Source organism: Grus americana, chromosome Z (genome assembly GCF_028858705.1).
Source record: "Grus americana isolate bGruAme1 chromosome Z, bGruAme1.mat, whole genome shotgun sequence".
In the NCBI taxonomy this organism is placed as follows: Eukaryota; Metazoa; Chordata; class Aves; order Gruiformes; family Gruidae; genus Grus; species Grus americana.
This window is the reverse complement of record NC_072891.1, coordinates 57,284,570-57,301,448: the sequence shown is the minus strand read 5'-3', so window position 1 is coordinate 57,301,448 and position 16,879 is coordinate 57,284,570. Positions and strand designations below refer to the sequence as shown.

Genomic DNA, 16,879 nt, shown 5'->3' with positions numbered 1-16,879 from the left:
AACGTGTGCAGAGCAGTGCATCTAAACACTTAGCATGACAGGGGCTGCACAAAAGCAGCAAGTGTGGCTGCTTAGGGTACCAGGCAATAGCAGAGCTGATGAGCTATCTCCAAGATTTTAAAGACAGTGCCTTGGTTTAAAGATCATGTAGACCTGCTTCAATTTAATGCAGACTGGAAGAATTTGGCCGCATTTATCTGAAACGCTCTTTAAAAAAATGGTAGTATAATGGACAATTATATATTTTGGCATGCACACAGGCATGTGAAGGTTTTTAATCAGGATATCTCTGTCATGAAATAGCGATTAGGCAGTGCTGAGAAGCACAGGTGCAATCTTCTGTCACGTTCCCGTCCCAAGAAACCGAACTGACCACATGCTGGCAATGAATGAAATTACAGCATCATTATAAAGATGAGCAGCAAAAACAAGCAATGCCACCAATGCCGTAGCAGAGCACGCAGTTATTACTACATTTTTGCTTACCTACAGATGCAGACCATCTCTCGCAGCCTGGCCTTCTCCTCCCTGCTGATTATAGTGCTTTTACATTTGACTGCAGTGAGGCAGGAGCTACAATAGAAGTGGGTCAGGGCAAATTATGTCAATTTTACAATGTTATTTATCAATGTGTATTTCCTTGCTGAGGCAAATACCTCCAAAACATCATGAGAGTACTGAACAAGTCCATGATCATGGAAAAACAGCTTTCACTACTGCTTGCTACAAAAGATGCAGTAAACAACTAAACCAGCAATTCCAAATGCGGAAATAAAACACAGCAATTAATATAACTGGTCTCCCTCCGTTCTGGACGTATTCCCAGAACCATTTTCAGCAATCCTTGATGTCCACCATCTTCAAATGTGAAAGCTTTCCTGATCTTTTGTTTATGACGCTTGTATTTGAGCAAACTTATCCATTCACAAAGTAGCAGAAATGGCTTCTGCAGCTGCATCTAGTGATGACTAGCCATTGAGAATTGTCTTTATGTGGCCAAATGTATTCACAGATTCACAGATCGGTAGGGGTTGGAAGGGACCTCTAAATATCATCTAGTCCAACCCCACTGCTACAGCAGGATTACCTACAGCAGGTTGCACAGGATTGCATCCAGTCGGATTTTGAGTATCTCCAGAGAAGGAGACTCCACAGCCTCTCTGGGCAGCCTGTTCCAGTGCTCAGTCACTCACAAAGTGAAGAAGTTTTTCCTCATATTCAGATGGAATTTCCTGTGTTCCAGTTTGTGTCCATTGTCCCTTGTCCTGTCGCTGGGCACCACTGAGAAGAGTCTGGCCCCTTCCTCTAGAGATCCATTTTATAAGCATTTATAAGCATTAGTAAGATCCCCTCTCAGTCTTCTCTTCTCCAGGTGTTCTGATATCTGCTTTTCTAAGTTGATTTCAATATAAATTTAACACAGGATGTCAGTGTCCTACCTGTTGAGCTTCCTCTCCTATTATTGCCCTCATGACCCAGCAGATGGTAAAAAGCTGGATGTTATTTTAACTTGCTCCAGAATTCATCCATGCCAACAGCAACTGAGACCCTGAAAAAGGCCTTCACTCAGATAGCAAGTAATTTCAAATTTTATTAGCTTTCCAGAGCATATTGCAGTCATTTTTCCTCTCCCTGGCCTCTCAGGGAAGAAGCTGAGCTCCTGGCTTTTATGTGAGGTGAGGATGTTATTTTTTTATACATAAACACACAATGCTCAGTAAAGGGAGGGAATTAACAGAGTTATCAAGTTGAACTATTTTAATTCTTGGATGAGCAGTTGAAACTACATCAAAAGACCTTCATCGAGCCAGAGATTTTGAATGGAGAAAGACAGTTTCACCTGATCACATCATATCCTAGCACCCAATCATGAGGAGAAAGTACACAGAGAGAAGGCCGGGCAGTTGCTCTCATTTTGGCATAAAGAAAGCAAATTTCTACAGGAGAAGAGAGACTAAATATTCTCTAAGGCAGGCCAGGGCAGCCTTGGAGTATGCGACATTAGCAGCCTCCTAAGATAGCTGGAATGCTGGGCGAATGTCACCACAATGAACCAGGTGCTGCAAAACAAGAAGCTGCCTTCTATCTCCACTGTTACCACCTCTGAAAAACAATGAAGGCCAAGGCCACGAAAACGAAAAAGAAAATAGGAATTCCTCTTCAGTTTTATGCCAGGGGACATAAACCTATCGGTGATTTCACGTCTTGTTCCTTTGCATCATGGAGGATGCTGTAAGCACGGGATAAAAAGGCAGCATCCAACATAATATACGCTGCAAACTGAAATTACAAGACTTTACTGAACAATGACAAACAGAAGTCCCTGTATCACCCGTTTAGTTTACGATATGAAGAAGTGCTCCCAGCGAGAGACCTCAAGACCGCAAGCACCAGGTTCTGTTTGGTTTGGGTTTTTTTTCACACAACATAGATATTTAAGTATGTGCCAAATTTGTGACTTGAAAATGCAAATATAATTTCAATAAACAGATGTTCATCAGCTGTATTAAAAAATAAACCTTTAAAATAGATACCATCCTCTAGGAAAAACATTTATTCAAGTGATTTACAGAGTAAGCCAATTAAGGCAAAATATATTACTTGGAAATAGACAGGCTTTCACTAGGTACAAATATGAGCTGGCTTAACAGTATATTGTATATAAAAATGTTCTTTGAAAGCATCTAAGAAAGGTAAAGGCAGAGCAATACATGCTGAAAAACTGCTTCTTTATTGCAAACAAAAAGTATTTACTTATTCATAATTTCTTAAAAAAAGTATTCTTGCCAAAATATTTTCTTCACAATTATTTCCATATCTCTAAATAAAGATTTAAGATTGTGTGAGCATGGAAAGAGGGCATTTATAGCCATGAAAAAAATCAGACACCACTGAAGACTTATACATAAGAAACAGTGAGCTCATGACATCAAGAAGGCATTTAAGACTTACAAATGTTTAGAAAACTCAGGACAGCAAAGCAAGTGATACTCATCTCACCATTTTCCACATCAAAATGCTGACAACCATAACTTGATAGAAGAAATTACATAATTCCATACAAAATACAAAATTTGGAAGCACTGGAGTAAACTACTTTGTTGAAACTGTGGAAATAGTTTCATGCGTATGCGGTACCTGACCTAAAAATCACTGAAGCAACTTGAAATTTGTCTAGTGTTTTAACTGGACATGAATTTCATTACTGTTACAAAAAAGAAAAAAGCAGCATGGAAAATGAGATTTCAAAATTATTTGACTTCAACTAATGGGGCATGGATTTGTGCTCTTCTTCAGCAGCTCACTCATGCTGTAAAAACTACTCAGCATCACTCCTGATAACTTATATACAGACGCCAAACCTATAAGGTGTTAAGTACTACCTAAGCACAGGCCCCAAGAAAACATCTAATACAAAAGGTAGTCTCTCTGGATTGAAATGCATATGTAACATACATGTTATACTGTTAACATGTTTGTATTACTAATATAATAGCAATGCGCCCCTTCTTTAAAAAAGTATACTAACTAAAATATCTCAGCAAATGCCTAATAAGGTGTTAAATAATAGCACATTCCACTTTACAAACTAATGCTATTTGTCCCAGTTATAAATATACGTTTGTTCTGTTTTCCTGTTTTGTGAATCATATTGGAAATCACATAGTAGTTAAAAATTGCAATTGCTCATTTCCACTATTGGAAATTACCTTCACTTCTTAAAAAGTAAAATATACTTTACAGTTAGATTACAAATCTGCGCTGTATCCTCTGAGAATGAGAATATGTAGCTTTCACTTCAATTCCAGAATCAAACCCAGTATTCCTTAGCATCATGGATCAGCCTTCTGTCAAACGGTCCTGGGTGGTAAGTGCTGTTTGTACATTCCTGCTAGAGCCTTAGCTGCACTGTAGATCATCTGTCGACGGGACATACCAGTGAATACCATGTGCCAATCAGTCCTGTTGACATTCATTATACTCTTCTCAAGCACTTCGCCCACAGTCACCAACAGGCCTGACCATCTCAGATTGTAGTCCTGAGGAGTGAGATTCTTAGCCTGTATAACATTTTGAGAAGTGATTATTGAAAGAGTTTGAAATGAGTAGTTTTGTTTCTATCTTCACTATTACTGACTAAGTAATCATTCTTGTATCAATAGGACTACATGGCAAATTAAAGGGTATCAGAATCCAAATTTCAGACTGCCCTATAATTTGCCTAGCCAATTATACTTTTTGGACTAGTACATATCATGATCCAAATGACATCTTAACAGTATAAATAAGATGCTTAAGAGAGTAAAGACATTCAGCCATTACCAGGAAGTAGTTTTCTCTCTTAAAGTAGCCAACAGATGGAATCAGTAACAATACGTATTTATATAATGTCTCTTACCCTCCAAAGGTTTTATAAACAGTTAAAGTGTCCTTCTGAAGCAGGCAAGTAGCCAAATACAAGAGAAAGCTGAGCCTGGCAGAAATGTAGGACCAAGATACTTGCATGAGATCACAGAGGGATTACATACTGTAATTCCCTGAAGCTAGAAACAGAAGGAAAACAGTGGGGGAAGTATCACTGCGTTTATCTGGTCTGATGCTCATCCTAGGCAACCGCCTCTGGTCACTGTCACATACAATGAAGGGTAGAAGGCTTTTAGCCCCAGTAAGACTGTTCTTAGTATTAGTCAGTTCTTCATAGCATTGCATATTGTGCCCATTTCTTCATACAGATAATCTGACAAATATTTGAGTTAGTCTGTCTCCAGTGCATGTACAGCAGATCAAAGTTTATTATTGTGTTCCAGCTTTCCTTAAACTACTGTCTTGCATAACAGCATATATAAGTCTGTTAGATTATGCAGTCTTCTCCAATATCAACATAACTTATTATCAAGAGGTACATAAAAGGCAGATTTCTTAAGCAAAGGAAGAGGAAATTTTCCTTATTAGTCAGAACATACTGGCAGTAAGAAGTAAATAAGAGTGCATCTAGCTGCAATTAGGGACTGAATATCTGATTGCGGTATCTCCGTTATGATCCACAATTGCATATAACTTCATCAATTAATTATTTGGTATTTTTACTGCTAAAGAATCAGTAAACTGCAAATAACATAAAAAAACAACCTTGCAGTGGTTTCCCCATCATGGTTGCAATTTCTGGCTCAGCAAAAAACCAAGATGACATCTGGCCTCTTAACAGAAAAAGGTTCTCAAAGCAAGCCCTCAAATCCACCTTTTTACTTCCTCAAGCAATATTTAGAGTTACGAGCAGTGATGAGTCTCATACGCACTCAGAGAACTCTGTGCCATTGGTAAAGACATTAACATATTCTATACAGTTTTACCACTATTTCCACTACACAGAACAATAAAACACACAGCTAGCAAGAATTCTGAGGAACATAATTGCTTTTAATGTTGTTTTTATTAAATCTTTTGTATTGTAAATAACAAATAACATTGCCTGCCCAACACATACTTCTTCTCTGTTCTTAGTCTTAAACTATTCAATTGCTGGTTTTTTTCCTGTCATAATCTAGATTTTGCGTAAAGATATTGGACTGGATTTATACAAATGTATGTTTCTTGCACACCCCTGAGAGAAATCCACTCTGATCTAGAAGACACATAGTGGGAACAACTGGTGCACACACACAATGAAGAGCCCAATGACTCACCACACATTATGCACAACTTAACTGAAATATATAATAGCAAGATTAGGAAAAATTTAACGCTGAAAGTATGAAACAAAGCTATGTTTTGCTGTTGATGTATATAAAAGGACAGTTTTCTTTGAATAGCAGAGCAGAGTTTGGTATAATTCAAGTTTAAAGATTCCAGTTTCACTGAATCTGTACTATATGCCAAGCTATACACTAAATAGGTTGTATAAGAGTTAAAACAAGAACGTTTCCTGCTATTATGAGGTAAACACTATTTTTCAAAGTTACAAAGCATGTTTACCTAAGGGAAAAAACCCTCAAATTTAAGCTATTAACTATAGTTTTTAAATGACAAAATAGAGAATTTTCTGTGAAACAAAAATTAAAGATATGTATTGTGCTTTATGTTTAAAAAAAATCTTTCAGTTCAGATCAATGCTTCATAGACAATGTGACAATTATTTAAGTAGTAACTTCACATTGCTGTGTCTATTTTCATGGCATCATAGAATGGTTTGGGTTGGAAGGGACCTTTAATGATCATCTAGTCAATGAAATTTTATCTGCTTAATTAACATTTTTCCCTGTAGCTTCACATCTTTCTCCACTCTTTTTGAAAAGCACTCTGGAAAACTATAGAGAGACAGAGCAGTATTTCTCCTTTTGCCACTCATCAGCTTTCAAAGTTGTAAGAATTCTGAAAAACAAGAACTAAAACCAATCCCACAAATGTTCACTCAATTGGAATTGGTACTACAAAAAAAAAAATTAAACAGCTACTATTTTTTTTTCTCAAAACCCCCAAAGGATCAAAGCCCAAACAGTTTTGTTTTGAAATTCTTCACAGAAACATTTAGTTAAAAAGAATTTTCAGACCAGAGTTAATTAATGTATGACAGTATCTGCTGTCAGGCAACATGTACTGACTGGAGTTTGGAGTAATTCCCAGTGTGTGCCCAAAGAAATGTAAACAATCTCATGAAAAACTTCTATTGGTGATATTTAAGAACTGCACAGTACTGCATTATTTCTATGGGATGAACCATGATATTTCCAAGATTCATATCTTTCCATTTCAGAAATTTTACATGCTTGTCAGAATAGCAGTCAGAAGAGGACATCCGTCTTGCCTTTTAGGTGAGAGTTTGTATGTTCATGGTAGAATTAAGTCCAAGCACAGATCTGAAGAATGGGTATCCTTTATTTATTAGGAATGAGTTTTGAGAATACTAATCCGTACTGTATGCTGTCTGTTTGCTGCTAATTAACAACATAAATACTGAGGTTTTATTAAAAATTGAGTGGAAAGATCTCAATTTGTAAACTTGTGCCTAAAGGAAGTGCTAGCTACTTCACTGCATTGCTACCATGTACATGTGTTCACACAGACACTTCACTATTACACAGTTTTGTTGGCATTAGATGAAACTCCAATACATATGTGAAGTCAGTTAAAGAAAGGAAATCAAGCCTTCGGATGGATAAGAGTGCTTACGGCACCTCCTAGGTGCAGCTGCTTAGTGCATTACTTAAGCTGCGAAGACCTCCTTCTGCATCTGAGGAAGGGTGAGTATTCTTATCTATGTAAAGATTCATGAGGGTTAATTTTGAGTCATGGAACCAGACTGATGACAATATTTCAATAATTAAAGTTATATTTCCTTTTTGAGGGAGTACTTTGTGGTTAATTTCTTCCTGGTTAATATTTCCTCTTGGTTAATTTCTTCTTGGAATATTTCTTCTTCATTAATAAGAAAGTAAACCTAGTGCTTTCAAGTGCCATGTATTGCAGAATGAGACTCTTGATCAGTAACTGCTTTGCCAGAAATGCCTAAAGATTTTTAGGTAATACATAAACATGATTCAAAAATAGTTTTTTCTAAGTTTTATATAGTTTTTAATTTTATAAATTAAAACATTCAAGTGGAACTACTGTCCGTAAGAACTGACATCACAAATGACATGAAAACTTAAGTCTTATGTCTCTACTGTTAATCCAACGTTGGTAAGAAAACTAAAAACTCACCTGCTGAACATATTGCAAAGGCACTGGTGTTGCTTGGGTAAAAGCTTCCAGATGAATTCCATGAACTGGATCCTCAATAATCAGACATCCAATGTCAAACCACCTGCAATGACATGCAAGTTACTTTACCTTTGAGTACTGAGTATCACTCAATTGAAAAACATGTTAGCAGTTGAATTATGACCATTTTACAAACTCTACAAATGTAGTATATAATGCAATAATGAGTTATCTCAAAGTGTTCTAGTATTTTTCAATTAAAATTTGCATATGCATATTTATAAATTGATATATTTTTATATATATATAAAAAATTGTAGCGCATGTGTATGCATGTAAAATACATACTATACACAAAAATACATAAAATATGTGAAACATTGAAGAAACAAAGAAAGCTGGTGGGGTGGGCATGAGTGCAGATAAGATCTTTTGGCTGTATTTATTATGCTACAGTTTTCATTCAATCTTTGAAAGAACGTTTCTCATTAAGATAACCTTCCCTAACAATAAAAAAAATAAATCTATTTATCATTCATGTTCTATATCCAGATTTTCTGGTATGTCTAATACTATAACAATGATTTAAATGGTTTATTCAGAGAAACACTTCTGAACCTTTCAGAAAAGATGGTGCCTGCTGTAGCAGACACAGTAAAGGCTACTGAAGCAGTACCCAAAATGGTTCCCTATCTAGCTTTCAAGAACATTAAATCATTTCTCCCTATCAACAAACTAACATGATCCAACACTGACATGATCCAAATAAAACCAAGGGCTACCTCACTGTATTCAATTCCTGTAACAGTTTTACAGTTGAGTTGCCACAAGAGAAACATATTCCAGGGAAAGCACAAACACAAAATCAAGGCCAAGGATCAGAAAAGATTTTAAAAGAAAAATAATTAACTAACAGTAGTTAGTTGTTTCATATATATTATACATGTGTCTACATATAAGTTGTATTCCATTCTTTAAAGCATGGGAAGCAAGGATGTTGCTATAAAAAGAAATGCACGATTTTAAGCTTCATGTTAAGAGTTCCGTGGAGCAAGACAGGAAGAAGTACTTCACTTGCATCATCTTTGTAGCACATGAACATCATCACCAAAATCAAGTCTGCCAAAGCAACACTGAAGGCTGACTCTCTCCTTTCTTCTGCTCGAGTGATACTATCAGCAACTCCTTATAGGCCCCTTTGAGTCCACAAGAATGTTCCTTCCCCTCGCCCCCCATATTTGAAGTTCTCACTTATCAGGAAGCAATTCCTCAATGAAGTTTTCTACTGATACAGCAGGCTGTTTTTCATGTATTACTCCTGTCCGACGCAAGCTGTCTATTCTTTCTTGGGCTCCCTAAATGGTAACATAAACCGTTAGACAACATGCTGTTTGAATCAGAACATAGTACAATGCTTACAGATGAATGCAAACAGAAATCTAGAACATACTTTAAGTTAAACAGAAAATATGAGAGATTTTGAAAAATTACTCTTATTTCAACATTAGAAAAAACAAACCCCCAAACTCATGAAAAGCATTATAGCTTTTCCCAAATAGGAATTCCAAACAGTAACAAAAACTACAGAAAAACTAATTAAATATTTTAGTTTGTTATTTTTCGATGAAAATGACCTAGATTAGCATGTAAAGAATTCCTAACCTGTAACTGTGCGAAGTTTCACTATTAGTTAAAGCATTAGTATATATTTCTGTTACTCACTTTGCAGCTTAAGATTTGCTGGGTTTAGATCCTTTAAGAGCTTTGGACCAACTTTGTAAGACCAACAGAGAAAATCTCTTTGTTGTGGTATATATCTAATTAAGATGTAGGAATCATTCGCTTCAAACCTGTTATCACTCAAACTGTAATACAAATACTACTACTACTACAGTACAATAGCTAAACAGGTAAATGAACATATATATCTTTCTCATTTACCTTAGTATAAAATTGTATCAGCTAATATATTGCTATAAGGATAAGCTTTACTGAGCTGTGAACACTGCCACAGCAGTTAGGAGAAAATGCTTCCCTTTTAATGAGTAAATTATTTGCTTACATTTAAGAAACAAAATACTAAATAGTTGTTTTCAGAGTTTTTACTTATTGGCCAAGGAAGTGGTTCCACCTAGATACAGGTGACAAACATGTACATTTTTAAAATCTGGTGAAACATCCTTTGCTAACACTTCCTCTGGGCCAGCACAGCCATTTGCAAGGCTGCACAGTGAATTTTTACTTTTTAAATGTAACACAGATCTGTTGGGGAAGATCCCTGACAAGCGTTGGTCAAACTATGTTTGATCAACAGAACTAGTGGGGAAACAACTCAAAGAGTCTCTTAACTTCTAACATTCCCAACATGGTGTGCTAGTAAAAGACTAAGAATAAATGCCTGATACACTTTGAAACTACTGTAAAGTAGAACTAGATGATCTTTAAGGTCCCTTCCAACCCAAACGATACTATGATTCTATAGTTTCCACATTGTCTTTGTGCATTGGAGGTACTTCAGTACTGTTATATATCAGCTTACTTTTAAACCTGCAGCATAGCCCACAGGTTGGGGTGCGATGTTAGACTGTGCAGCCTCTCCAGTAACAACAGCCATTCCAAAGACTTCTTGAAAGGCATCTCGAATTGCTGCAACTTTTACCTCTTTATTAGAAGTAACCACTATGTCCAGTTCTCCCCCAGTTTCTGTAAAATACATATATATATATGTGCATGTATTTTTTCTCATTCCTATTATAAGCTAGTTCAAATACACTCTACATCTTAAGACTATACTTCAGCTGGTCTTCTTTCTCATGCACTGTACATAAGTTCTTTCCTGAACAGAAAAAATTAAAAATTAGATGAATAGCCAAGTGATTCACAGACGAAAGACAGACAACAGGAACTGATGGTTATTCAGCACCTAAAAAAAGCATACCACGCATTTAAGATGACGATTCATGGATTTAGGAGAACAAGAGAGACATCCATTTCTAAGGACGTTTTGGTGTTACCAAACCACTAGGAAGTGGTAAGGAATGTTGGTGTTACACACAAACTCCTCCCTATGAAAAAGACCAAGAATGCAGATGCAGTTCATAAATTCCAGTGACTAGCTGTCAAATTACATAAGCTATAAAACTACTTTCTAGTTGTTGTCAGACTGTGAATTTCAGTGTCATTTCATTGCCTGCCTGCCTCCCTACAGCTTTATCTTGTTTTTAGATATTTTGTTATAAGTGTTTCTGAAAGATTTCCATATGGCAATATGTCCATAAAGAAGGATGAGTTTTCACTAAGCTTTTTTAGAATAAAACAAAACAGTTCATGAATTAAAAGAAATCTAAAACTACTACAAAAGACTCAAGATGAGCTCAATTATACCTCACATCTGTCTTTATCACAGCTGGATCATTTTCATTGTCAAACAATTTATGCAAAAACATTTAATAAAATTTGTCCCTGCTGTGACAAGTTTTATTAAGAACAGCTTAAACTTTTTTTTCAAACATGGAATATGACATCAGTGAAAGCTGCATAAATAACTTGGCATCAACAATTGTAAAGGACAAATTAATGGTCAACATGTCCACAAGCAGGCACTAAGAGTAATAGGTATGGATGTGCCTCTTGTCATCCTTAGTCCAATGGCTGTGGATGATGGAGGAGTACAAGGGGAAAGGACTACAGAAGTCACCAGATCTACTGTCATTTACCATTCAGCATCTCCTGTTGCTTCTGCTGAAGACAGAATATTGAGCTAGATGAACCACTGGACTGGAGTACCTTTTATAAGGAAACACTGACAGAGCTGGTAATGTCCATCCTGGAGAAGATAAGGCTCAGAGGGATCTTACTGATGTATACAAGTACCTGAAGAGAGGGGGCAAAGAGGAAGGAGCCAGGTTCCTTTAGTGGTGCCCAGTGACAGACCCAGAGGCAATGGGCACAAACCGAAACACAGGAGGTTCCATATGAACATGTGGAAAAACTTTTTTACTGTGAGGGTGACTGAGCACTGGCACAGGTTGCCCAGAGCAATGGTGGAGTCTCCATTCTTAGCGATATTCAAAAGCTGCCTTGACACAGTCACAGAATCACAGAATGGTAGGGGTTGGAAGGAACCTCTAAAGATCATTTAGTCCAACCCCCTGCTACAGCAGGATTACCTACAGCAGGTTGCACAGGATTGCGTCCAGGCAGGTTTTGAATATCTCCAGAGAAGGAGACTCCACAGCCTCTCTGGGCAGCCTGTTCCAGTGCTCAGTCACCCTCAAAGTGAAGAAGTTTTTCCTCATATTCAGATGGAATTTCCTGTGTTCCAGTTTGTGCCCATTGTCCCTTGTCCTGTCGCTGGGCACCACTGAGAAGAGTCTGGCCCGTTCCTCTTGACATCCACCCTTTAGAAATTTATAAGTATTGGGATCCCCTCTCAGTCTTCTCTTCTCCAGACTAAACAGACCCAGCTCTCTCAGTCTTTCCTCATATGAGACATGCTCCCCTTTTATTCCACATATAGTCCACTGAATTAGTACAATAGCGCAGCAATGTGGTTAGATGGATCACAGAATAGATCCAACTGAATAACAGCTCAGAAAAACAAAATGTAAAAACATTTTAATGGTTTCTTCTCAGCCCTATCAGTTTCCTGACCAGCTTCACCTACATGCAGACAAAGGGCAGTACTGGGACAACTAAGAAGGAAGACTGCTTACCAGACTGCTGGAAGAAAAAAAAAAACCAAAACCCCAAAACCAACCAAAAAACCACCAAACAACAAGGAAAAAAACAAACCAAACCAAAATCCAAAACCTAACCACAACCCTGACAAATTACATCATTTGTTTCCCCATTTTAATGAAGTAGTAATCTTAGGTCAGTCATATGTGACATGCAGTGTATTCTAGCAAAACAAAAAATGATGAATACCACAATGCTGTTCCTTCCTATTAATTTTCTAGCTGTAATTGAAATGCTATGCTTTTCATTCCAGGCTCAATGCTCAGCAATACTTCAGACTTCATTAGACCATTTTAGAATTTAACATTCCTACTAACTGATTCAAGAACTGCTTCAAGTTTGCCGAATTTCCTAAAAATAGTATAAATACTATTAGGCTAGAAAAGCGAACAGATGAAAGTCAGAAGAAAGCCTCAAAAGCAATGTAAACACCTCTCCCCTATGCCTCTCTGAGTACGCTTACCTTTTGGCTTGTTTTAACTTTAATGTGATAGCTTACACAGTAGCATTTAAGCATGTGATCCAATAGAATACATACAGTGTATTTTAAAATCAACTCCATAAGGCTTAAATAGAGACACAGTGAGAGAAAACAGTATGCAACTTAAGGATTACAGACAAGGTCTCTTCATTGTTTTTTCTTTATAATTTTCTCATCTTTCACAATCTGAATTAAAGGATATTACTATGCTGCTATCTGAACTATAGCAGAATACCAAAGTCAAATGAACCTCAAGACACACATAAAAAGTCAGCCTCCAGAGTGAGAGTTTCACTGGACAATACACTTCAGAAATCAGTGCATTACTGTGACTTTGAATTAACGCACTACATATACAAACCTCAAGCGTAGAGTGCTATTATATTAACCTCTCTAATATTTACATGTATTACTTAATGGTTTGGCACAAATACTTACTGATATATGGAACCATGCCAGGATCCAGTGTTGCGATCATGGTCTCCACTGAATGTTTGGTTTTATCAAGAACAGACTTCACCATGGGATTCTCAGCTACACCCTAAATTTAAGCAAACAGATTTCCATATTATCTTTTGTTTTTTTCCCCCAAGAAACTCCAGTGTTACAGTTAAAAACCAACCAAAAAAAACCCCCAAATATGGTCTTCTTACCACATTTACACTTTGTAACACTTATTGTATCTCACTCCTCAGCACAAATGCTGCAAGATGAAACTATCAGTGCATGACTTTTCAGTTACAACATAAAGTTCAAATATAGTCTTTACCATCCTCTTCTGCATTAATGCAGAAACAGCCCCATCAGTGATGGTGGGCAACATGCTTGATCCAGTCCTATTCTGGGACCAGAAGTCTTGAGCATTTAGCATAGTTGTAGATTCCCAATGCTAATTATAGGTATCATCAGACTAGGTAGCTAGATTTAAACTGTGATAACTCAAGCTGAAGAATCTTTCTTTTCTGACCTTCTTAAAGACAATAGGACCTATTTTTGAATGGCCCATTACTAACAAGTAAATTGAGCTGGAAGTCCTCAATTTATACATAGATTCTAAACATTGCTGGAAAAATGTTCTACATTCTCCAGCCAAATCATAGGTGGAGCTGCTGACAGACCTAAAAGTTCATTAAACACAAACACTGTCCAGTGTCTTGCAAATAGTCTTAATGAATATGTGTGTCGTGGTTTAGGCCCAGCCGGCAGCTGGGTACCATGCGGCCGCTCACTCACCCCTCCCCCAGTGGGATGGGGAGAAGTATAACAAAAGGCTTGGGTCGAGATAAGGACAGGGAGAGAGATCACTCACTAATTATCGTCACGAGCAAAACAGACTGAACTTAGAGAGGGAATTCATCTGATTTATTACTAAGCAAAACAGAGTAGAGGAATGAGAAAATAAAATCAAGTCTTAAAACACCTCCCCCCACCCCTCCCATCTTCCCGGGCTCAACTTCACTCCTGGCTTCAACCTCCTCCCCCCTCAGCGGCACAAGGTGGGTAGGGAATGGGGGCTGCGGTCAGTTCAGCACACATTGTCCCTGCCGCTTCTTTGTCCTCAGGGGGAGGACTCCTCTCATCGTTCCCCTGCTCCAACATGGAGTCTCTCCCACAGGCTACAGTCCTTCACAAACTGCTCCAGCGTGGTCTCTCCCACGGGGTGCAGACCTTCAGGAGCAAACTGCTCCAGCGTGGGTCCCCCATGGGGTCACAAGTCCTGCCAGCAAACCTGCCCTGGCGTGGGCTCCTCTCTCCACGGGTCCACAGGTCCTGCCAGGAACTTGCTCCAGCATGGGCTTCCCATGGGCCACAGCCTCCTTCAGGTGCCTCCACCTGCTCCGGCATGGGGTCCTCCATGGGCTGCAGGTGGAATCTCTACACCCCCTCATCCTTCCTCCATGGGCTGCAGGGGACAGCCTGCCTCACCATGGTCTTCACCACGGGCTGCAGGGGGATCTCTGCTCCGGTGCCTGGAGCACCTCCTCCCCCTCCTTCTGCACTGACCTTGGTGTCTGCAGAGTTTCTTACACCTTCTCACTCCTCTCTCCGACTGCAAAAGCTCTCTCTAACTGTTTTTTTTTCCTTCTTAAATATGTTATCACAGAGGCGCTGATTGGCTCAGCCTTGGCCAGGGGCGGGTCCATCTTGGAGCCGGCTGGCATTGGCTGTGTCAGACACAGGGAAAGCTTCTAGCATCTTCTCACAGAAGCCACCCCTGTAGCCCCCCCGCTATCAAAACCTTGCCACGCAAACCCAACACAACGTGTATCTCATCAAATGTTTATTTAAATTCAGATAAGATCACAGGTTGAAAGAAGAAAGTTACCAATACTGAATCATTGAGAGATAAATCACTGGAAACTACTTCGCAGAAACCTTGTATAAAATTTCTTTAGTAAGCAGACTGCTTTCTGTCTAATATTAAAGCTGTCAGGTGCAATGACTGCAATAGTATCTAACTCTGCCTCTGATACATTACGTAGAAACCAATCTTGGAACTCTTGTGAGACCGCTTAGCCATCTTTGACAGATCAAAGGAACTGCAACAGTCTCATTTGATTCTAGACCACTAATTTTTTAATTTTAGATTGTCAGAGTCTTGGATATTATCTAGCTTGAAGAAAATCTGGAAGAAAGGTGTTTGATTTCCAAAGAACACCAGAGGAAAAAGGGTAGTTCAAGCTGTAGCCAAAAAGAAAGGCCTGTAACGAAGGCCTGCTTATATTATACATAATAAGAAAACATAGCCAAGAAGAAAGGCCTGTAATGAAGGCCTACTTGTATTATAGGTGATAAGAAACTATTCATTATTACTTTAGGTAGAAGGCTAACGATTCTTAGAATGAGCACCTGCTACACAGCATGAGAAAAAGGAGGAGCTACAAGACACTTCAAGGTCCTTATGTACATACTTTGCAGAAAGGGAGGACATTAATTGCCTCCAGCAGCATCCTTATCTTGCTGAGGCGTATAGCAAACAATTACCAACACCGAAATATTGAGAAACTAGGGGAAAGGTAATTTGGGCCAGGGTCCCCACGACCACGGACTCATAAGCCCCCTACCCAAATTATCCCACCTACTCAAAAGATAGAGGCGGAGAAAGGAACTGAGCATGCATTCTAGTTTGCATACTAGGCAAAGAAATATGAACCAATTATTGTAACGGGGAGTGTACCACTTTGTAATCTTTGTAACATTTGTGTATAAATATGACAAGAGAACCAGCATTAGGGGTGCCTGATTAGAGGAACTATCCTCCTGACACCCAGCCCTGCAATAAAGGAAATGCCTGCTTCTTAATGCTAAATTGGTGTTAAGGAGTTTTCTTTCATTCCCGAATTTCGGTGACAAAGCTACTTCAAGAACAGAAGTAAAGATAACTGCTTGCCACTACTGTGTAAGCTCTTCAACAGGGAATCCAGGATGCATTTCTGTAATAATTACCAGTTAGTCTCACAGATTCTGGCTGATGTTTAAAAAACACCTGAGACTGATGTGTGCTTCCACACATCAAAAACCTGATGATTTCAGTACAACTAATGATTCCTCATTCTTCCACCTAGGAAACTCCCAGAAGTCACTGAACACGCAGAGCACATAGAATGCTTCATACTTCAACCAAAATCTAGATTACTGAAGTCAATGATACACATTCTCCAAAAATGGGAACAGGACACATTTTGGATCCTACTGGTATACAGACAACAGTAATGTGGATGCGATTGGCTTTTCAACTAATTTGCAATTGCAAGCTCTGGTACTTTCAAAAGGGCTACACAATCATGTTAGAAGAAAAACATTCTCTTCTGGAACATTACCATCTATTGAAAATATTAAGAGGAATATGATGACCGAGAGAAAGACATTATTACTTAAAGGAAGGAAGATGATGTGTTTTTATGATCATGAGAAGACACCTCTCCTTTAAAAGGGCAGCATGACAACTCTGCTGTCACC

The 16,879-nt window shown here is 38.3% G+C and overlaps 1 protein-coding gene across 3 annotated transcripts in view; it reads right to left on the bottom strand.

The window, feature by feature from the left end:
- Nucleotides 1-2,531: 2,531 nt before the first annotated feature.
- PRRC1 (proline rich coiled-coil 1) overlaps nt 2,532-16,879 on the bottom strand; it is a 28,247-nt gene continuing 13,899 nt past the window's right edge. For all 3 annotated transcript variants that reach the window (XM_054808772.1, XM_054808773.1, XM_054808774.1), the window contains exons 5-9: nt 13,358-13,460; nt 10,238-10,401; nt 8,950-9,053; nt 7,699-7,801; nt 2,532-4,061 (exon numbers count right to left, since the gene is read on the bottom strand). In XM_054808772.1, coding sequence (XP_054664747.1) covers nt 3,852-4,061; nt 7,699-7,801; nt 8,950-9,053; nt 10,238-10,401; nt 13,358-13,460 — 684 coding nt within the window. In that variant the 3' untranslated portion in view covers nt 2,532-3,851. The remainder of the gene's footprint in view (nt 4,062-7,698; nt 7,802-8,949; nt 9,054-10,237; nt 10,402-13,357; nt 13,461-16,879) is intronic.